Consider the following 20,401-nt stretch of genomic DNA (forward strand, 5'->3'; position numbering starts at 1 on the left):
TCCACAGGACCTCTGACTCCTTGGGCTTAGTCTGCATTCTCATGTTCTCCAAGTCCTTGTTTAGCAGTTGCTCCTCTGCTGACTCTGGACCTTTCTGTTTCTCAATGGCAGGAGCAAGAGTAACCCATTGTATGGCATGCATTCCCAGGGGTTTTTCCATTTGAATGTTTCATACACGTCCTAGGATGGGCATCTGCAGCCGGTGCATGGTGGGCCAATTGGGTCATTGTTTCTCTGTGTCTTGATAGTTCTCAATTGAGCGGCAGCGGCCGGCCTAAGGGCCGGCGCGCAACAGCGCTCGCAGCCGCATGGCTCCACATACGCTCGGGGCCCACCCTCTGGGGGCCTACCAGGCAGAAAGCTAGCCAGCCCGAAGGCCGGCGCTCCCTGCCCATGGCTCCCAGGGCGCCAGAGGCCCTTGCTCTGGGGGCCTACCAGGCAGCTGGACCTCTATCTTGTTTCCATTTTGGAGCTGATACAGAAAGCCATGCTGGGTACTGTAGCATGTGTCCTTGTGGACCCACCACCTGTTTGTGTTGGGCCTGGGGTTTCAGTGACTGGGTCAAAGGGCAGCCAGGGGTTTAGCTTTCATGGCTCCTGCCAAGCGATTTCCCCCAGCATTCATGCCAGGACACCCCACCAGCCACCACAGCATAAGACCAGAGTTCCACTTGCTCCATACTTTGGCATCACCATCAGTCCTTTTCATGTTACCTATTTTGCGGGGCATGTTGTGCTATCTTGTTGTGGTTTTATTTTGCATATTCCAGATGACTGATAATTGTGCACATTGTCAGCTGCTTATAGGTCACTGGGATCTCTTTTGTGAAGCATTTATTCAAGTCTTTGCTTATTTTTGAAGTTGTCATTTCTTATTGATTTAAAATCTAGTACGAGTCCTTCATTAGATATATGTATAATAAGTGCCATCTCCCAGTCTGTCACTTACCTTTGCCCTCTCATACGTGATTTTATTTTATTTTTTGGTCTTTTTGAGACAGGGTCTCACTATGCGGTTCAGGCTGGCCTCGAGCTCACTTTGTAGCCCAGGCTGGTCTCGAACTGCAACGACCCTCCTGCCTCAGCTTCCCGGGTGTTGGGATTACAGGTGTGCACTGCCACACCCGGCTTCTTTTAATGACTAAAGTTCTTAGTGAAGTTCAGTATATCAACTTTTTATGATTAGTACTTCCTGTGTGCTGTTGAAGTCTGCCTAGCTCAGAGTTATAAAATAGGCCACAATACCTTCTCCCAGGAGCTTTATTATTTTGATAATTGTGGCATCTTTGGGGGAGGGGCAAAAAACACGTGTCATGTCATCAGTTTTCATATAGGTCACATTTAGACCTATGATTTATGACAGTAATGTTTGTGCGTTGAGTGAAATACGGTCACAACTCATTCCACTCACGTGGACATCCAGGGTCCCAGTGCTGTTGGGGGAGGGCTTCCCTTTTCCTCTGAGCTACAAGGATGCCTTGGTCACGTCCCAGGTTCCTCTTCCTGTGTGGGTCCGTCCTGGCTTCTCTCCATGGGCTGATTTGTCTGTCTCTACTGCTATAGCTTTGCCACATTTGGAGGTTTCAGGAAGCCCCATGTTTTCAAGGCATCCTGTATGGTTCCCATGACTATCAGTAGGACTTCCTTGCTTGAAAATTGGGATTCTCAACCTTAGATGCTCATCATAATTCTTTGAAGAAGTTCTTCAAAGATTCCTTGCCCTGGCTCTACCAGGTTCTTGGAGTCTAGGTGCGGTGTGTTAATACCTTCCTAGCTGCCTCATAGGTTCTGTATCTGGGAGAACCAAGAGAGGGAGAGACTGGAAACTCCTGGCTGCCCACTCACCCCAACAAGGTTACACTGGAAAAATATGCAGGCCACTCCTCAGCCTCAGGCTGGTGCCTCTGGCCCATCAACTCATAGCAGTTGCCCCAGGCTGGACAATCACCTTCGACCTCTCCTGTCTGGGCTGTGAGTTTTCCCAGCTCCAGGTGTAAAGGGGCAGCCCAAGGCCAGCCCAGGCCCTCGGTGGGTGCTGAGACGGGCTGGTCCTCCCGCAGTCATCTTCCTGGCCTCCACCTCCTCCCACCTGCGAGTTTCTCTCCCCAGGCAGGGTGGTCAGGTTTTTCCCCTGACCTGGCCTGCACCCAGCTGTGGCCACCCTCCACCTGGCGCTGCCCTCCACCCATAGCCTACAGGCCTCTCGGTGCTGTCTGAGCTCAGGCATCCACAGTGAAGCCAGTGTCACTCAGTGGTCACCCCCACCCGGGTCTGCCTCTGCACGTCTCCTGTGGGGTTTTGGCCAGGAGCATGAGAGTCTGGACGGGTGCCGGGCGTGCCCCGGGACTCACACAGGCCTCACCCTGTCATTAGCAGGCAGAGTTCTTCCCTCCCAAACCCCAAACCTTTCCACATTCTGGGTCAGCGTCCACCTAGCTGGCTCTTGTCCTCTATCTCTGCAGCGTCACCACCATGGGACCACCTGCCTGGGCCTCGGGGCACCTGTTCCTGCACCTGGGTTGCATCTGCAGCCTCCAGTCTGGTCTTGTCACAGGCGCACTGACACGCACACATCCCAACAGGCAGGCCTTGCTCCTTGGACGAGGAAGGACTGCCTCTGGGGGCTCCCGCAGGGCGCGCTCTGATTCTGGAAGCTCAGGAACCTCACATCCCCACAACCTGGATATCTCGGGCCAGGAATGCATCTGTTTATACCCAAACCAGGCCCAGACATGAGCTAGTGTCGCCTCTTTCCAAGAAAACCTCACTGAGTCACCTGCTGCACACAGCTTCCGGGATGACAGCCACACACCCCCAAAAGTAGCATCCCCCAAAGAGACCAAACATCTGGCAGACCTATTCTGGGGCTCCTGTAGTGTATGGTCACATTGCTGTTATGAAGCCATGTCAATGGGGTCAGAATACTTGTTGATTTTTCTGGTTGCTGGAGTTCATCAGAGAAAACAGAATTGAAAGTCAGCCCACAGGGCTCTGTCTCCTTCCATCCCAGGATCTGTGGGTTTGGAAGGCACCATCATCATCCACATTGTATCCCTATCTGAATGGTAAAACAGAAAACAAAAATTTCATTTTATTTTGACTGTAACTCTAAAGCAATAGCTGCCCCTTCAAGACAATTTAGAAAATACAAGGAAAGTAAGGGGAGGAACAACAAAACTCAGCCATAGACGGTTGACCTAGCACAATAGGAAAACAGTCACTCTCGAATGAGCACAAGTTTGATGTGAATGTTTGAGCTCTGCTGAGAAATTGGGCAAGTCGCTGTCTGTTCAGCTGTCCTCACTCCTCTCCACAAAGGAACTTATGAGAGCTAAGGCAGCAGAGCCGACACTTTGGAGCACATAAAAAATAAGCAAAGAAAAATGAGAAAGAAAGGGAAATGATCCCCCAAGGAACGCAGTTGTCACTCTCTTCCACGAATGACAAAGGTAAGCTGTGGGTTGAATGTTCAGTGTCTGATCCACTTGTAGACTATCCCAGCCTCCAGACCCAGGCAGTGATTGGGAAATTGAGGAGTTGCAAAAGATATGAGTGGACTTCATTAGAGTAGCCCCAGCCCAGAGGGTGTGGTCCTACATATCACACCGCAGCCTCTGGTGGCAAGGAGAAGCCCCCAGGGAAGTGGTGTGGCCATTGCTCCTGGAACCTCTACCATCTGCCCACTCAGACCAGCTGATTCTATTGGCCTGCACTCGACCTTTTCAAGACACATGGAGGTATAAATAATAAAGCAAGAGGGCAGATCTATTTGGCTGGCCCCGTGGATTTCTTCTGCATGAACTGTGAGTATGGAGGTTCCCCTTTGGCAAGGTCAAGGGTTTCTTGTCTATTGCTCATGAAGGTGGCTTTAGATTGAGGAAAGATGTAGTACTGTCCAAATGGGTGTATTGGAAGAAAACTCTAGAACGTTGCCCAAATCTGGGGACCTTCCTTGGAGGAGTTAGCTGGGCAGCTTGGTTGGAGGCTCTGATTCATTGCCATGAACATCTATTTCTAGACCTTTGCTTGAGAAAAACACCTTGGTGAGAGTGGGTACCGGGGAGGTCTTGGGTGATATGTAGACCCTTCAACTGGAGCCTCCACACCTCATCTTCTGCCCTGGCCACAGGGAACTGTCTGTGGACTTTCAGATGTTATAGCCATCAGTTCACCACTTCTGGATGAAAGTGAGGCCAAGCTGCCTGTTTAATTCTTCAGACTGCTTGGCAGAGTTGCCCCCCGACTGATTTCCATTCTGATCCGTCCCTTATTAATATAGACTAGTGACTTGGTCTCTTCCTTGTCCACTCTAGACCATGGTTTCCCCTTCACAGCACACGTGTCCTGAGATGATGGGCATTCAGGATTTCTACTGAAGTCACAGAAAGGGAGGAAGATTGGGCCAGACAGAGCTAGACAGCTCCTAAGGGTTTGGAAAAGTCTGCGGCACTGGTGTGGGAAACACTTCTCAGCCAGCTGCATCAATAGGAACATTCCCTCGGCATTGCTCAGGTGCCCCAGTTCCTGGCTCAGAGCTGGGGCTCAATCATATTTCTTAAAACAATGAAGGCAAAAATCTACAAAGCAAAACAAGCAGACTCTGCTTCATCATTTGTTTCCAGGGAGGAGGATAAAGAAGACTGCCATGGTGATTAGAGTTCTTCTCTAAGTGGGGGCTTCTCTGACTTCTAATAGTAGCGAAAGGATAAGGAGCACCATCATTTAGTTCTAAATGTGCTTAGCCTTTAGCTTCTAATATATCAGTGTGACTTCTTCTTGCAACATCAGTTCCTTAGAGCAGGTGGACCACAGGGCATTCCTAGGCTGTGTCCTTAAGTCTAGGGCTTTGGCAATGGTCTTCATTGGTGATATCAAAATAGATCTTTAGAAAGGTCCTTCACATCTCTCAGCCCAAGGAAGGCACTGAGTGTCCCCAGTGCTACACAGTCGGTGGGGAACTCTGGGAAAGTCTGAGGAAAGCTGGGGTCTCAGAGGGCTTGTGGTCCCTCAGGGTAGGAGAGGATGCATGGTGCATGCAGCCTGTGAAGCAATATTGTGGTTGCCGGGAGCTCACTCTATTGGGCTGAGACACTGGGGATGGGAACTTGTGCGGGGCATCCTCAACTTTTTGTTCTCTTTGGCTTGAGGAAAGGTATCACAGCAACTTTTCCTGACCAGGCAGCTTCACCACAGAGGAATGAAGTATGACAGCAAACTTCAGGCAAAGGGCAGGTCGGGGAGGGGACAGGAAGGCCACCCCTCTGGAGAGAATGGTTCTAAACCACTGCCCTGTGTGGCTCATCCCGAGCCAGTGTGTGGTCTCTTTGCTTATGTCTTGTTCCCCCAACCTGCTGGTGGGAAATAGGAAAATGCTCTGTATAATTACAAATATCACCAGGGCTGGCCCTACCTATCCTGCATCTGCAGGTTTAACCAACTTCAGGTGGGAAATATTTGCGGGAAAATGTCTATTCTGAAAATGTATAGGCATTTTTTTTGTTGTTGTATTCCCTAAACAATACAGCATGACAACTGTTTAAGTAATATTTACACTGTATTCATTACTATAGTAATCCAGAGGAGATTTAAAGTATGCAGGAGGCTCTATGCAAATACTGCATTTAATATAACAGACTGGAGCATCCTTGGACTTTGATGCCTATGGGGCCAATTCCCTGAGGATACAGAGGGGTGAATAATAATATGCTGCCCCATGTCACTGTCACCTGAGTGGGTGCTTCCAGTGACTGTGCACATCAGGATAGTGCGGGATCTAGAAGTGGGCCCACTGTCTGGCCTGGGAGCCCTCCCGTGGGAGCCTCCTGTGGGAACCTCCTGTGGGGACCTCCTGTGGGAAGTGAAGCCACCTGCGCTGCTTGTCAGAAGTTCTGTTGCCTGAGTGGGATCTGTTTTTGTAATGGACGGCTCCTAAGTCAGGGAGATGCCCTGGGTTGCTGGGATGCTTCGTCTATTCATAAGAGAACAGGGAAATTTGTTCCCAAATTAATAGGGGATGGGAGACCAGCATGGCTAGAGAATTGAAGCACTGAGTTTTAGCTTTGTCTGCTCCAAGGGTGCTCCACTGGGTAAAGCTCTTCTTTTTCTTTCTTTCTCTCTTTCTTTCTTTCTTTCTTTCTTTCTTTCTTTCTTTCTTTCTTTCTTTCTTTCTTTCTTTCTTCTTTCCTTCCTTCCTTCCTTCCCTCCTTCCTTCTCTTTCTTTCTCTTTTTCTTTTGACAGTCACACACATACATCCAGTTCACAACACACAGACACACACATATACACACATGCACATTCCAAACTAAAACCCAGCAAAGAGTTGCTCAACTTAGGAGACCAACCTGTCAATTTATTGGGAAATAACCAGTTGCTCAGCTATTTTAATTGATGGAAAAGAAGTTTAGCCTACTCAGGCATCTAACCCATGTGGCAAATTTGGGTCAGTTTAGAGACCAGGATGACAGATGGGAAGGCCCAGAATTGGGCTAGTGTGGGCTGCTGGAAGGAAAGGCCAGGTTGTTTACAACAGATGGGGGCTGGGCAGGAGGCCTGAGGGGACTGAGGGGGACCACTGTGACTCAAGCTCCAGGATGCAAGAAAGCTGAAACCCTGGGGGTGGCCGCTAGCTTCGGAGCAGCCTTTATGGGGAAGAGAATGAACCCTCACCTTATGTGTGTATGTGTGTGCGTGTGTGCGTGTGGTACTGGGGATTGAACTCAGGGCCTTGTGCATGCTAGGCAAGCACTCCACCACTGAGCTACATCCCCAGCCCCTCAGCTTACATTTAATAGATGAGGATGCTGGTGTCTGTAGGACCTCGTGCCATCTAACTAGCACAAAATTGTCATTCCCCAGTCAATCCTCACTTCAGAAGCTCAGGGAAGTAGGAACACTTTCAGGGATCAGCAAGGGACCTCTGCCACCAAGCTGTGAGACTGCAGATGCTCCAGGCAGTGTCTTCCGGGTGGAGCCCAGCAGTTTCCCCACGCTGAGAGGGCACAGCCCGCCCTGACTCACAGGTGCCCTGACTCAGGTGCGGCTCCTGCCAGGTCGCTCCTGGCTTTGCAGCTCCACGGCTGCCACACCCTGCTGAGTGAGTTCCTCAACTCTTTCTGCAGCTACCGTGGTGCAAATCCACTCAGAGCAGCGGAAGCTCTGATCTTGAATCTAGGCTGTTGTCCACTGTCCTACCTGAGCGTGCCTGGGATTGGCTCCTTTGTGTGTTCTGTTCTCTTTCATTTATTAGAAGCATCCTAAAAGATTCTCCTAGTTCCTCTCCTAAAATCTGTTTTCAGACAGTCCACGGAGCCCCTGTTTTTCATAATTTTTACCAAACATCATCAATTCTTCCTAATTTTTACCAAACATAGTCCTGGGGAGTGGAAGGTATTTTGAGAATCCCTGGGCTCAGATCAAGAAGTTGTTTTCAGGATGCCATGGGACTAGAGGACAGAGCTCTGGACTGCTCCATAGTCCTGGCACTTTAAAAAAATTCCTTGAATTGTCAGGATGCTTTTGGCCTTAAGTACCTGGCCAGGTAACTTGACATCCACACAAGGGTGGAGGGAGCACAGATCCAGCTCCAACCTCTCAGAGAAGCGCTGGTATGTGTCCTTTGTGCTCCGGCTTTGTCTTCACTTCCCTCAGGGGGTAGTATGAAGTGCTAGTCTGCCTGCCTTACTCTCCCGCCCAAGGCATCCAGGGAACAGACAGAGGAACACCAACATGCCAACAGGTCTGAAGTTAGCCCTGATTGGACCACTTACATCACATGCCCCTCCCTGAACTTGCCCTGATTGGATTATGACTGTCTTGTAACCAATCACTAGCAGGAATGTTGCGATTACACTGCACCAATCAGGTCCTCCCTTGGGACCTGGCTCCAGAGGCCCGCTCTCTGAGGTTCATAGGGTGTGTGAGGGAGGAGTGGACAACTTTAAAAATCGAGCAGTATCTACCAGGATTTTCAATACAGTACAGCTGACTCCTCAAAGACCCTGTCTGCTGTGATGAAGGATGTATACACAGTCCAGGAAGAGCTAAGGCTGCTGGCTCCTAGGCACAGGCTTCATGCTAGGGATCCTTCTTGCACCCATCTGGTCAGCCAGAAAGAGATCTCTGTGTATCCGCTAGGGTTCCCCTGCAGCAGGGCCTGTGGATTCCCAGGGGCTGATGTGCTTGGCTGTTCATAGCTCCCAGCCACCCTTCCCAGCCCTGATAGTTGTCTTCCACTGATAGGAGCTAATGGTCCCAGGAAGTTAGGTGCCATGTTCACATCCTGGGGGCAGGTCACAGGCACCGAATATCTCATGCCATCTAAAAGGCCAGCTCTCCAGAGTTGAGTCCTTGGGATGACTTCCCTAGAGCCTCTTTCTAAAGCAACTCTAAACACAAGACATGCACCTGAGTCCCTCGAAAAGTGCTCCTGTGAGCCCAATCTAAGTGGTCAGGGACAGCTTTCAGCTCTGTGGATTGCAGACTTGTGAAGGTAAGGGTGATATGACACAGGTCTAAGCAATGAGACCTGCTTTTATTTTACATAATTATAAATTATTAAAAACATCATTGAACGTAGAATGGTCAACTAGAGAAACAACAAGCTTTTGATTGTTTTTTTTTTTTTTTTTTTGGTTTTTCTCCGGTACCAGGAACCGAACTCACGACCTTGCGCTTGCCAGGCAGGCGCTTTGCCGCTGAGCTAAATCCCCAGCCCCCAACAACAAGCTTTTGAGAATACCATGCTTTTGGCAGCTCTCATAAGCCCTACGCCTGGAGATTAGAGAAAACAGAAAATGAAATTTTTGTCCCCTAAAAGTTCACAGTGCCCTTGGGAAATATCAGATCCAAGAAGTTGGCGAAAAGAGCAGCCCTCTGGGACCAGGTGGGCTTGGCTTTTCTTCTGCATGACTTTTCCCTTCTCTGGAAAGGGTGTGGGGCAGGTGTTTTACCAGAACCTAGGATTTGCCTTGGTTACCCACCACAGGATATCCACTGCTTTCAGGGAATGTGATCTTACATAAAGCACTTTCTTTCTGTAAATTAGTCAGAATTCTTTTGGCTCTAAGGGGAAAAAATCCCTGCCTGCTTCAACAGCACATATACTAAAATTGGAAAAAAACATCCAACTCAAACCAGCCAAGTCTGAATTGGAAGTCTATTGACCCCTAAAACAAAAATGGAGGTAAGTGGGCGTCAAGAAGAGGTCGATCCAGTAACTCCAAGAATGTCCTCAGCTGTGGCTGCCCATTTCTCTCTTTGCAGCCCTAGCTCTCTTGTCTCCTTCCACCTGTGAAAGTCATGGTCACATTCCTCTGCCAGATGACACCATTAAGCCAATCACCCAAAAGTTACAAAGACATTGCTTTCTCCAGGAAAAACACAGATGGATCTGATTTTAGTTAGTCTCTCATTCTTTAATCAATCCACATGGCAAAGGTTGAAGAACTAAAATGGCATGTTCTGGGCCCCATGCCCAGGCTGTAGAATGCTAGAATGGACTAGATAGAAGTTCCTCAAAGGAATTGAATCACTGCTACAATAAGATAAGGGAAGAAGGTACAAAAACAGGCACTGTCTTGAGATTATTGGTATCACCCCTTTTGGATTTCCCATTATCTCATCAGGGGTGGGATGTCTTCTCCTACCTGCTAAGACTAAGACCACTAAAACTGAGACTATGACTACTGAGAATAAAACTAAAAATAAAACTATAGATCATTGACCAAGGTTAGTGATGTCATCCATATGCCCTTGCTACATTGCAGCAATATTACCTAAGCAACTGTACTTTTAATCTTATTGATTGCTTATAACGTTGATCCACACTGTGCCTGCCTTATGATTTGGCTCTGTAGAACTTCTTTGCCTCATTGAAGTAGGCTCATTGAAGCCGGGTGTGGTGGTGCATGACTGTAATCCCAGCACTCAGGAAGCTAAGGCAGGAGGATTGCCATGAGTTCAAGGCCAGCCTGGGCTACAAAGTGAGCTCAAGACCAGCCTGAAGTGCATAGTGAGACCCTGTCTTAAAAAGCTAAAATAAGAAAGAAAGAAAGAAAGAAAGAAAGAAAGAAAGAAAGAAAGAAAGAAAGAAAAAGAAATCGAAGTAGGTTCATCAGCAACCCACTCAGGGTCAGGATCCCTCCACAGGAGCTATTCCTATTCCCCATTCCTACTCCCCATTCCTTTTCTCCAGTAAATTTTCCTATTCTTAAAAAACAAGCAAACAAAATAGGAGCTGTCTTCACTACTCAAGGTTCTCACTTATTAAGTGAGGCTAATCATTTCCAGTCCCTGAGATGCTAATAACGGTTAAGAGGTAAGATGCTACTCCACATCACATGTTAGTTCCTGTATTGCTCTTTTCACCCAGCCTTCTTGGGAAACAAGATGAAACAAGGGACCACTTTTGTGATTTTTCTTGCTAACCTCAGATCTGCTACTCAACAGGACAATCTCCAAGGACAATGAACCTCACACTGGGCCTGGGCCTGGGCCTGGGCCTGTTCCTGGCTGGCCTCCTCACCACAGAAGGGCAGCAAAAGCCTACTGTCTTTTCTCCAATCTCAGTGTCTAAGATCCATCCCCGAGGGTGGAAGGAAGAAAGGGACGCACAGGATCTGGCCAGGCGCAACATGCAGTTTGGCTTCAAGCTGCTGAAGAAACTGGCTATTAGCAGCCCCAGGAAGAATGTCTTCTTCTCACCCTTGAGCATCTCCACTGCCTTCTCTCTACTGTGTCTTGGGGCCCAGGATTCAACACTGGCAGAGATCAAGCAGGGCTTCAACTTCAAGGGGATGCCAGAGAGGGACCTGCACCAGGCCTTCCACCACCTCCTCCACAAGCTGAACCAGAATGAGGAGGATGTCAAGCTGCACTTCGGCAACACCCTGTTCATGGACCAGAAGCTGCAGCCACAGCAGAAGTTCCTGAGAGTGGCCAAGAACATGTACAATGCAGATATTCTCCCTGCCAACTTCCACAACCTGGAAGACACCCAGAAGCAGATCAATGAATATGTCAGTCGGAAAACCCATGGGAGGATTGACAACCTTGTCAAGAATATAGACTCTGGCACTGTGATGCTTCTTACAAACTACATTTATTTTCGAGGTAAGGCCTGCCGGTGTGGAGGAGACAGGGTACCCAATAGACTTGGGTTAAAAATCTGGCCACTTTCTTGTTCTGTGAACTTGAATTCCCATGCAACTAACCTCTCAAACCTACTTCCCTATCAACAAAATGAATACTATGGTGCACAACCCTTGGAATTCAATATGGAAATGTTTGTGAAATGAGCTTTGTGAAGTCTTAAGTTATTCTCCACATGTAAATTTTCATTGTTATTGAGTATCCTGACAACACTGGCTGTGAAGAATGGACTGACATTCTTGTCTCCATTCCTTAGCTGAGAAAAGAGAAACTCAGAGAGATTAGTTACTTATTCCAAATTCCAAAGCCAGTCAGTGGCAGTTAGGGCTGGAATCCACTTCTCTTGTCCCTGGGGCTGTGCACTTTCCACATTGTCAAGTAGATGCGCAGGATGATGATTGTGTTGATAATGGTGGTGACGCTCGCTTTGGTCGATGGCTTCGTCTCCATACCAGACTTTGTAGATTCTCTAGACCTAAGAGAGAAACTGAAAAAGAAAATTAAAAATGTTCCCAAACTCAAGCTTAATCTCCTTCCCACAACCATTCACATCTCTCTCTCTCTCTCACACACACACACACACACACACACACACACCATAGATTAGCCAAAAGCAGGTGAAACTCAGAAGGTCACAGCAAGGTCACTCCTGGGTTGTGGGTAATGTAGTCCTGAATATGGAAGGTTGGGTCTCCCAAATTCCCCAGGGAGATGGATGGCTATTTAGGGAAAAAGAATTGATCATGGCAGTCTGAAACCATGGTCTGCCTAACCCAGAAAGGGGAGAAGAAGAATGAGAGATTTCTCAAATTCTCTTTGTCCCTAGATCGCATCAGAACAACAATGACAATAAAGATGCTGGTGATGACTAACATGCACTCAACACTCACTATACATAGTCACTGAGTTATAGTGCCTTGTCTCACTAAGTCCCAAAGAAGCCCTAGGAGGTACTTATCAATAGCCTCCTTCTGTGAATTAAGGATCCTGAAGTCCAGGAAAATTGGACACTTGTCCAAGGTCTCCTTTTAGAACAATGAAGCCAGAGTTGGAACTCAGGGAGTTGACTCTCATGGCCCTATACAAAGACCTCTGAGTGTAACAGGTTTGAAAAGATACAGAACTGAGTCTTGTGTAATGGAGACGTGTCCTCAGGATCAAGAAGGAGGGGCCTAAATTTCCAGCCTTGAGTGTCCACTGAGGCCCAGCACTCCTGAGGACAGTCTGTCTCATGAGTTTTCTTAGCCCCACATGATAGTGACTCCTTTACAGTTGATTTAAAATAAAGTGAAGTGTTTGCACTCATGTCATACCCAAGCCCACACACACTAATCACAGTTCAGTCCCCTTGGTTGGGACATCAGCTACAGACTTTCTCACCCTCAGTGGCATCTGGGCATAGGGGAGGGGCAGCTCCTCTCCCTGTTCAGTAGGTTTCAGAGAGCTTCCTGGAGGGAATGTCCTGGTTTCATTCAGAGCTGACCCTGGGCCTGAGCCCACCTCTCCAGAAGTCTTCAGGGCATGGAGGGAAGGCAGAGATTCCCAGAGTCTTTCTGTGACATCCCTGAATACCCAAGGCCCTTACTCTGAGTCTGTGCAGCCAGAGACCAGTGAAAGTCAGAAGTGGGCACCTTCTTACCTTCTGGACACTCATGTCATTTTTGTCCTTCTTCAATCCTAAGCCAGGTGGCAACATGAGTTTGACCCAAAAGAAACAAAAGCAGAAGATTTCTTTGTGAGCAGAAACAAGACAGTGAAGGTGCCCATGATGTTCCGAAGTGGGCTGTACGACATGGGCTATGACAAGCAGCTCTCCTGCACCATCCTGGAGATACCCTACCAGGGAAACCTCACAGCCACCTTCATTCTGCCTGATAAGGGCAAGATGAGACAGCTGCAGGAGAACTTGCAGGCAGACGTTTTCGGCAGATGGAAAAAATTACTGACGAAAAGGTAAAGAGGGTGCCTGGAGCACATACCTCTTGCCCCTTCTTCTGTTCCCTCCTACTCTACTCTCTTTACCTCTTCCATGCTGGATTTCTTCTGGCTGTGCCGCATGGCCAAGCCCTTTGGGGTTCTAGGATGAGCCTCTATTACAGCAGGAGGTACTCTGGGAATCAAGTGAAACACTGGCTCCTCCTGGGAGATGTATTAGAATCATGGTGCCCTGCGGAGGGTAGAGGTCAGAGAGAGCTTCCTGGGGGGAATGGCACTTGAGCCAAGACTTCAGGATGTACAGCAGGGAGAAGAGTGACACAATCCTAGGCAAAGGAGGCTTAGGGCACTAAAGGGAGCAGTGAGGTGTTCGCTGTGAATAGAATGAAGTTTTCAACTATGGTGTCACAACCAAACCATGAAGTGTGTCCTAAGCAAATTATACTAATAATGAGTGGAGGACCAAATAGTTGAACTATTGTCTTTGAAAACATAAAACTACAATAGGCTTATGGTAAGCTACAGAATTGCTCTCAGGTACTTGCCTACTGCAGATTTTCTTGGGAAGGGAAAATCTTCCCTTGGTGTGAGAGTTAAATTCTGAGGAGTGGGTGGTAGTACAGTCGTGGGTGGCACCTTGAATGTGGCTGGGCTAGGGAATGGCTTTTGGTAGCTAGAGACCAGGAGGATGAGCTGGAGAGGAACTCAAGAGGAACAGAGTCAGCGTTCCCCACAATGCTGTCCAAGGTCTGTCTTCTCCTTTGGCCCTCCACCATCCTCCACCTGGGAGAAGGTGTTTACGAAGAACCTCAGCCATACAGGACTGGCAGGGACCAAGCTGGACCCCAGGGATGGCTCAACTAAGCCTGCTTCTTCCTCTTGGAATGCCCCCTTGGAAGAGCTGTAGATCACAACCTACTGGCAGAGTTAGCTGAAAGAAAGCCCACAAAGGAAAATAATGTCAAAGGTTTCCAACAAGCTTCCAATTCCAAGGGAGGTGGGGCTAAGTGGCAGAGCGTCCCAGGAAGGGTGCTGCACCCCAAGCTCTACTTGCCCCCTCCATCCCTCCTCCTGCAGGAGCCTGCACATCTGGCCCCAGTAACAGGAGGAAGGGTGGAGTCCAACCTCAGCTGAGACTGGGTTTCTTATCTATGATGTGGCCTAGGACTCTTTAGAGGATTCAGTTAGTGCAGCACCACCCCACAGAGCATGTGCATCAGTGCACTTCCTCCCTATACTCCAGGCTGCTTCTGGTGTTCCCTGCCCTGAGGACCGACTTCCCCCATCAGGACCATGGCAAGGAGGGGTCCTCTCTTCACAAATACATCCTGCCTCCCGGGCACTTTCAGTCAGGAATGACCAGCAGCAGCAATTCCACCTCCATCTTCCTGCAGGACAGTGGATTGGTCCCCAGGGTCGGGTAGAGGACCAGGCTTAGAAACAAGCGTCATGTTCCTACCTCGTGAGCTCACTCAGTCTGCAGACATGGTGTGGAGTGCTTTATCTGCAGGCAGGGTTCCTAGCCAGGCCTCTCCTGCTATCCTCATGGGAGTGGGGAGAGATGGGCTATTCTTCTATGTTCTTTCTGTGGTCCTCGGGAGCCAAGTCAGTAGACACTTCCAAACACACACCCCCATTTTACAAGTGCATAGAACATGTCAGAGTTTAGGCCACAGCTCCCTCCAGTAGCCTGCCTTGGTACCGAAGGCAGATACTCGCTTCCCTTTCCCTAACTTGGCCTGCTGCTATGATTCCCAGTTTCGCCCAGAGGCAATCGAGCCACCCAGCCCACCCTTTAGGAGGTCAGAAGTTGCTGTGGCTTGGACAGCCAGGCCTGATGATAAGCTGGGAGGGTCTGCTCCCTGCCCGGTGGCCCCGCCCACCGTTACTAGGGACTGGACACACATTCCGTCTCCCACCAGCGCCTGCACCGCCTGCCTTTCCACTTAGAGCTAGCACTGACGTCCCTATCTGTATGCAGAGTCCCGTGCCCTCTGCATGTGGGCACCTCACGATGTGGCTTTAGAATTTCCCTCCTTGCTTCCGTACATCAGCCAGCGCTCTCTACTGAGTCATTACCCTCGGCTATAAAGACGCTCTCACTTCTCCCTTGCATCACCTCCCAGGGCCCAGGGATGGCTCACAGCACGAAGAGGGGCTTCTCTGCAGGAAGCGCAAGGCGGGCAGCTGTCGTCGGTGCCCCCAGGCCTGTCCCTCTGCGCGGGCCTGCAGGAAGCTGCGATGCTGCTCTGGCTCCCAGCAGCGTCAGTTCACAGCTCACCTTCGCAGGTGAAGGCCTGGAGCAGCTGCCCCTGCTCACTGCCCCCGCCTCCCATGCCAGTGTCTCAGACCCACTCCTGTTGGCCTTTGGTGCCCACCTCCCCCCCTAGGGTTACCAAGGGGCCAGCTCAGGCCCCGCCCCAGTCCTCAGAACCCCACCTCCCCCAGAGCAGCCTCCCTGGTGCTGCTCCCTCCTCCTGTGCCGCTCTCCTCTCCTCTGTTGGTCCCCCTGTCCTCACTGACCCTCCCTAAGGGGCCCATGGCAGCTCTCTCCACACTTCCAACACCATGGCGCCCACATGGCTTACTCCAGCCCCGTTCTCTCCACCCACTCCACAGCCCTGTTTCTGTGTGCCAGACCTCCCAGAGATGTCTATGTCCTCCCTCCCTCCTTCCCTTCTTCCCTCCTTCCTCCCTTCCTTCCTTCCTCTCTCCCTTCCTTCCTTCCTTCCTTCCTTCCTTCCTTCCTTCCTTCCTTCATTCCATTATTCTATCCTTCCTTCCTTCCTCCACAGTACTTGGGATTGAACCCATGGTCTTCACATTGAGCTACATCCCCAGCCCCCTTTTTTGCTTTTTATTTTGAGATAGGATCTTGCTAAGTCCCTAAGGTACCTGGACTTGTGATCCTCCTGCCTCAGCCTCCTAGAGTGCTAGGATTGCCAGCATACACCACCTTGCTTCCAAGGCTATATTAACAGATCAAATGGAATGACCCTTTCTTATCCTAAACAAAGCCGTATCACTCCTCTGGTCAAGGCCCTCCATGGCTCCCTATTTTATGCTGGGAAAGAAGCCACATTTGCTTGGTTCTCTGCCTCCTTCATGTTTTGCCCAAACCTCTCACTTGCCTCCTAGCATTTCTGATCCCCATGAGTTCATCTCTGTGTCCTTTCTTTCCCTGACACGCCTACCCTCTTGCATACCATGGGCAGTGGGCACACACCCACTTTTGCTTGGCCTCGTGTTGATTTCCTTATATGTCTTCCCTGCGGGAACACAGGTCGTGGGCAGGGATCTTTCCTGTTTTGTTCATGGATTCACCTTGAGCACCTAGAACAGCATCTGGTATACAGTAGGCACTCAACAACCACTTGCTCCGTGCATGAATGAGTGGAGAGGTAACTTGGGAGCTGTCAGTCTATCAATGGTAACTAAAGTCACAACACTGAGGAGATTCCTGGGCTGGAATAAAGGCAAAGAGGAGGCCAGGACTGAGGTCCCCAGCAGTGACAACTGGCATCCTGCTCTCAGGGTCTGTGGTCCAAGGTCTGCAATCCTCTGCCCTAATCCTGGGGCCCCTGGAGGCAGCGCGGACTTGCACTCACGTTCACCTGACTCCAGCTGTCCAGCCTCAGGCCTGGCAGGGTAGGGATGGCTCAGGGTGTGGGCCTGGCCAGGAGTGCAGGGGGAATGTCATCCTGAGTATGGTGCACAAGAGACTTGAGAACATTTCCTTAGATGGGGGCTCTGGGGCTGGGCGGATGGTAAGCAGGGATGTAGTGCAGAGAGGACAAGGTGTTTTCAAACTAGGTTCTTGGGCCCCAGGGTCAAGGAGCCCCTCCTTATCCGATGGACACAGAAGATCTGAGGCTCTCGGCACTGGGAGGACAAAGGTCTCCTTCCTCATCTGTCCGCTGGTGCCATCTGCCTCACCCTTGTCCCTGTGACTCTGCAGGGTTGTCGATGTACACGTTCCCAGGATTCACATCTCTGGAACCTACAACCTGAAGAAGACCCTCTCCCAGCTGGGCATCAGCAAGATCTTCGAGGAGCACGGTGACCTCACGCGGATCTCCCCTTACCGCAGCCTAAAAGTGGGAGAGGTAAGCAGGGAGCCTCACAGCACTAGCAGGACCACTGTCACGGAGGCAAGACCAATGAGGACACTGCCTCCACACAGGCCAGCCTGGAGCCCAGCGCTGCCCCAGCCAGCTGGGTGATCCCCGGCCAAGCATCAACCATGCCCTTAGCCCCTAAGCTTTTGTTTCAAGCCTTGGAAACTAGAATCGTCCCTCTCCTTATGCCAGTTTGAAGTTGATTCAGTGCCACAAACATTAATCAAGCCCAGGGACATTTATCAGGCCCAGAGCTTCCTCCCAGAGGCCTCAAAGTCTTCCCAGAAGTAAGGGGTAAACAGTTTCCTGTGCTGCAGAGTTGGGTACACAAAGGTCCTGTGGTCTCCAGCAAGAGTGAGCACCTCCTGGGACAAGAAGAGAGGACCACGCAGGCAGGGCCATCAGATTGAGCAGATGCAATATGAGATAGGTACTCGGCTACTTTTGAATTCAGATGAACAACGAATAATTTTGCTAATGAGATCACACACCGACTATTGCATGGGGCATGTTTATCCTAGCCATAGTCACTGCCTGTCTTGAATTCAGATTTGCCTGGATGTAGCGTATGACATCGACAAAACCTTTTGGACTAAGAGGGTATGGGAAGGGAGTGTGAGGTGACTGGCCAGCAGGAGTGGGGTCAGGGTCTGGAGGTGGGACAACAGCGGGGACAGCGTGGTGGGACAGGCATGGTGAGGTGAAGGGGGAGGGTCGACCAGCCTGGGGGTGGGTGGCTCACAACTTGGTAAAAACACAGAAGAAGAAACACAGTTCATGGAATTTTCTAGCTTTTGAGCGTCCCTGCCTTGATTCTGAGATTTCTCTAAAATGTTCCAGGCGGCGCTCCCTTTCCACAGCGCTTTACCGAATTCGGTGGATTGTTTCTTCTCTGCAGTTAGGTGTGCTGGTAGCTGCCACTCCAACACAGGGTGTTGGCCTCTTTTCTGAAAGCAGAATGGCTGGGATTCTGCAGGCTAGAATGAAATGTGTCAGAATCTCACAGGGGTGCACAGATCCCCTGGGTGACACTGTTGAGGTGGGTGGACGTGGGGGCCTGGAGTCTCAGGAAGCTTCCGTGGCTGTTCCAGAACCTGGCTCCCCCTTAACCATCCTTGAGGGTGAGTTCAGACTCAGCAGAACTTCTCAGCAGCCAGCACACTCTATGTGTCCTTAGACACACAGCTAGCCTCACTCTGTGACCCCAGGAACCGATTCTCCCGCCAGCACCCTCACTTTCTCGCCTGAAGCCATACAGCAAGGACAACACAAGAGCCAGGAGCCCCAGGCAACCGGCACCAGCCAGGTTACAGCTATGCCGGGCGACTTTGGCCCCGCTGCTTGCCTCTCTGGGCCTGCTGTCCAGCCCATGGTGCTCTGTGTGTGGCCGGGCGGCACTGACCTTCTCTCCGTCCCTGCAGGCTGTGCACAAGGCTGAGCTGAAGATGGATGAGAAGGGAACTGAGGGGGCCGCAGGCTCTGGAGCAGAGACGCTGCCCATGGAGAAGCCCCAGAACGTTGCGATGAACAGACCCTACCTGATGATGCTTTACGAGACCACCATGCCGTCCCTGCTCTTTTTGGGAAAGATTTCTAACCCCGGTGGGAAATAAAGAGGAATTCTTGCCCACTGCAGAGCTCAACCGTGGGCTAGGATGAACACGCTTTGTCTCCCTGGGGTGGGGGCTGCAGGCACACTCTGACCCAATCCCGCACCGTGGCATCTCCCCCTGCTATTCAAATGTGCTGCCTCGCAGGTCACTCCAGCCCCTCCCTGCACACTGGGTTTTCTGGATTAAACACTGACCTCACCCGCTTGACCATGTCCTAGCCTTCGTTATTTAGCAAACAAGCTCTCTTCCTCCTGTTGAACCTACTGGCCGTTGATGGACAATTTGGGGAAGTTGGGAGTCACAGCAGTTACCTAGGGTTTGGAGTGAGAGAGAGGTGGGTTCATATCTTACACGGTCGTCTTCCCAGAGTGTACACGCAGGGGTGTTGGGCCAGCCAGGCTTGCAGGTAGATGGTGACACAGGTGGTGAGGGCACAGCCCTTGGACAGCTTTAAGAGGAGGCAACAGAAGTAGCAGAGAGGACTCACTGCTGACTGTGTGCATTTCAGCCACAAAAAGAAGATCCTGGGGCTGAGCCTTGTCCTCAAGGGTCTGCGGCTCTGCCTTGGCGTGCAAACTGGGCCTGCAGGTCCAATCTATGAACACTAGGGGGCACCTGTGGCTCCCAGGGTCACCTGGGCCCCAACGTAGGCGATTCATTTCAGGTCCTTTGCTGGTGGCATCTTGGGAGGAGCAGATCTTGACTGGCTCAGCACCAGGAAGCCCAGCAATTGTCCTTCCTACCAGTTCGCAGCTCACTGTGCCCCCTGTGGTCACGTTGGCCCTGTGGGCAGCCAGAGGTGGACACTGAAGCTCTGAGGGGTGAAAGGACCTCACGGGAGCCTCCCGCAGCAGCTCCCATGCTTCCAGTTTGGGGCAGGGAGGGAAGGGTCCCACGCTGACCTCAGCGCCTCCCTCGTAATCCAGCGAGGCTCCTGCCTCTATCCTGGGCCCGCGTGGGCCCAGAGCCCCAGGCCTCAGGTGCTGGAGAAGCGGCCTGGAGAGGGGGCAGGTGGGTCAGCATGGGGGTGCTAAGGCCCTGAGGCCACTCCTGGACTCAGGGAGAAGTTGGGAGCTGAAGATCACTAAGCAGCGACAAAAAGCTGTCGGTGACCTCTCAGGTGTGCAATTTAGGAGAGTGGAGCAGTGGCTCCATTGAGTGGCTGGGTGACCTGGGCACACGGCTTCATCTCTGAGCCTTGGCCTCCTCTCCTTGGAAAGGAAGATAAGACCCGTCTCCCAGGCTGAGGTGCCCTGCCTGGAAACGGTGCCTGGCCTGCAGGCTTGCCCAAGAGCTGCTGTGGAAACCTCCCTCCACCCCTCCCTGTGCTCTGGAGACTACCAGCAATCTTCTAAAAGAGCTGTGGTCCAGACACTGGCTCCCCACCCCCCAGAATGAGAATTTCCTCCTGCCTGGCGAGCTCCTGCTCATCCTTTGTGGCCCAGTCTGTTAGCACATCTTTATGCACATGTCTCCAATCATGCAGTCCACTCTGCATCAAATGGTGATGTATGGAGCTTGGGTGCAGTCTCCGGGCTGCTGCTCACACAGCAGAGCTGGCTCTGGCTTCACGGAGTCACCGTCCG

The 20,401-nt window shown here is 50.8% G+C and overlaps 1 protein-coding gene across 2 annotated transcripts in view; it reads left to right on the top strand.

Moving 5' to 3' along the window:
• The window catches only part of Serpina12 (serpin peptidase inhibitor, clade A (alpha-1 antiproteinase, antitrypsin), member 12), a 22,746-nt gene extending 3,719 nt beyond the window's left edge, over positions 1–19,027 (top strand). The window contains exons 1-5 of one of the 2 annotated variants that reach the window (XM_005390390.2): positions 3,622–3,803; positions 10,448–11,110; positions 12,832–13,102; positions 17,043–17,190; positions 18,624–19,027. In XM_005390390.2, coding sequence (XP_005390447.1) covers positions 10,465–11,110; positions 12,832–13,102; positions 17,043–17,190; positions 18,624–18,815 — 1,257 coding nt within the window. In that variant the 5' untranslated portion in view covers positions 3,622–3,803; positions 10,448–10,464 and the 3' untranslated portion in view covers positions 18,816–19,027. Of the gene's footprint in view, positions 1–3,621; positions 3,804–10,447; positions 11,111–12,831; positions 13,103–17,042; positions 17,191–18,623 lie in introns of those variants that run through there. The other variant, XM_013517145.1, reaches the window with a different exon arrangement.
• Positions 19,028–20,401: the final 1,374 nt, after the last annotated feature.

Source organism: Chinchilla lanigera, unplaced genomic scaffold, assembly GCF_000276665.1.
Source record: "Chinchilla lanigera isolate Chin_1 unplaced genomic scaffold, ChiLan1.0 scaffold00037, whole genome shotgun sequence".
Taxonomy (NCBI): Eukaryota; Metazoa; Chordata; class Mammalia; order Rodentia; family Chinchillidae; genus Chinchilla; species Chinchilla lanigera.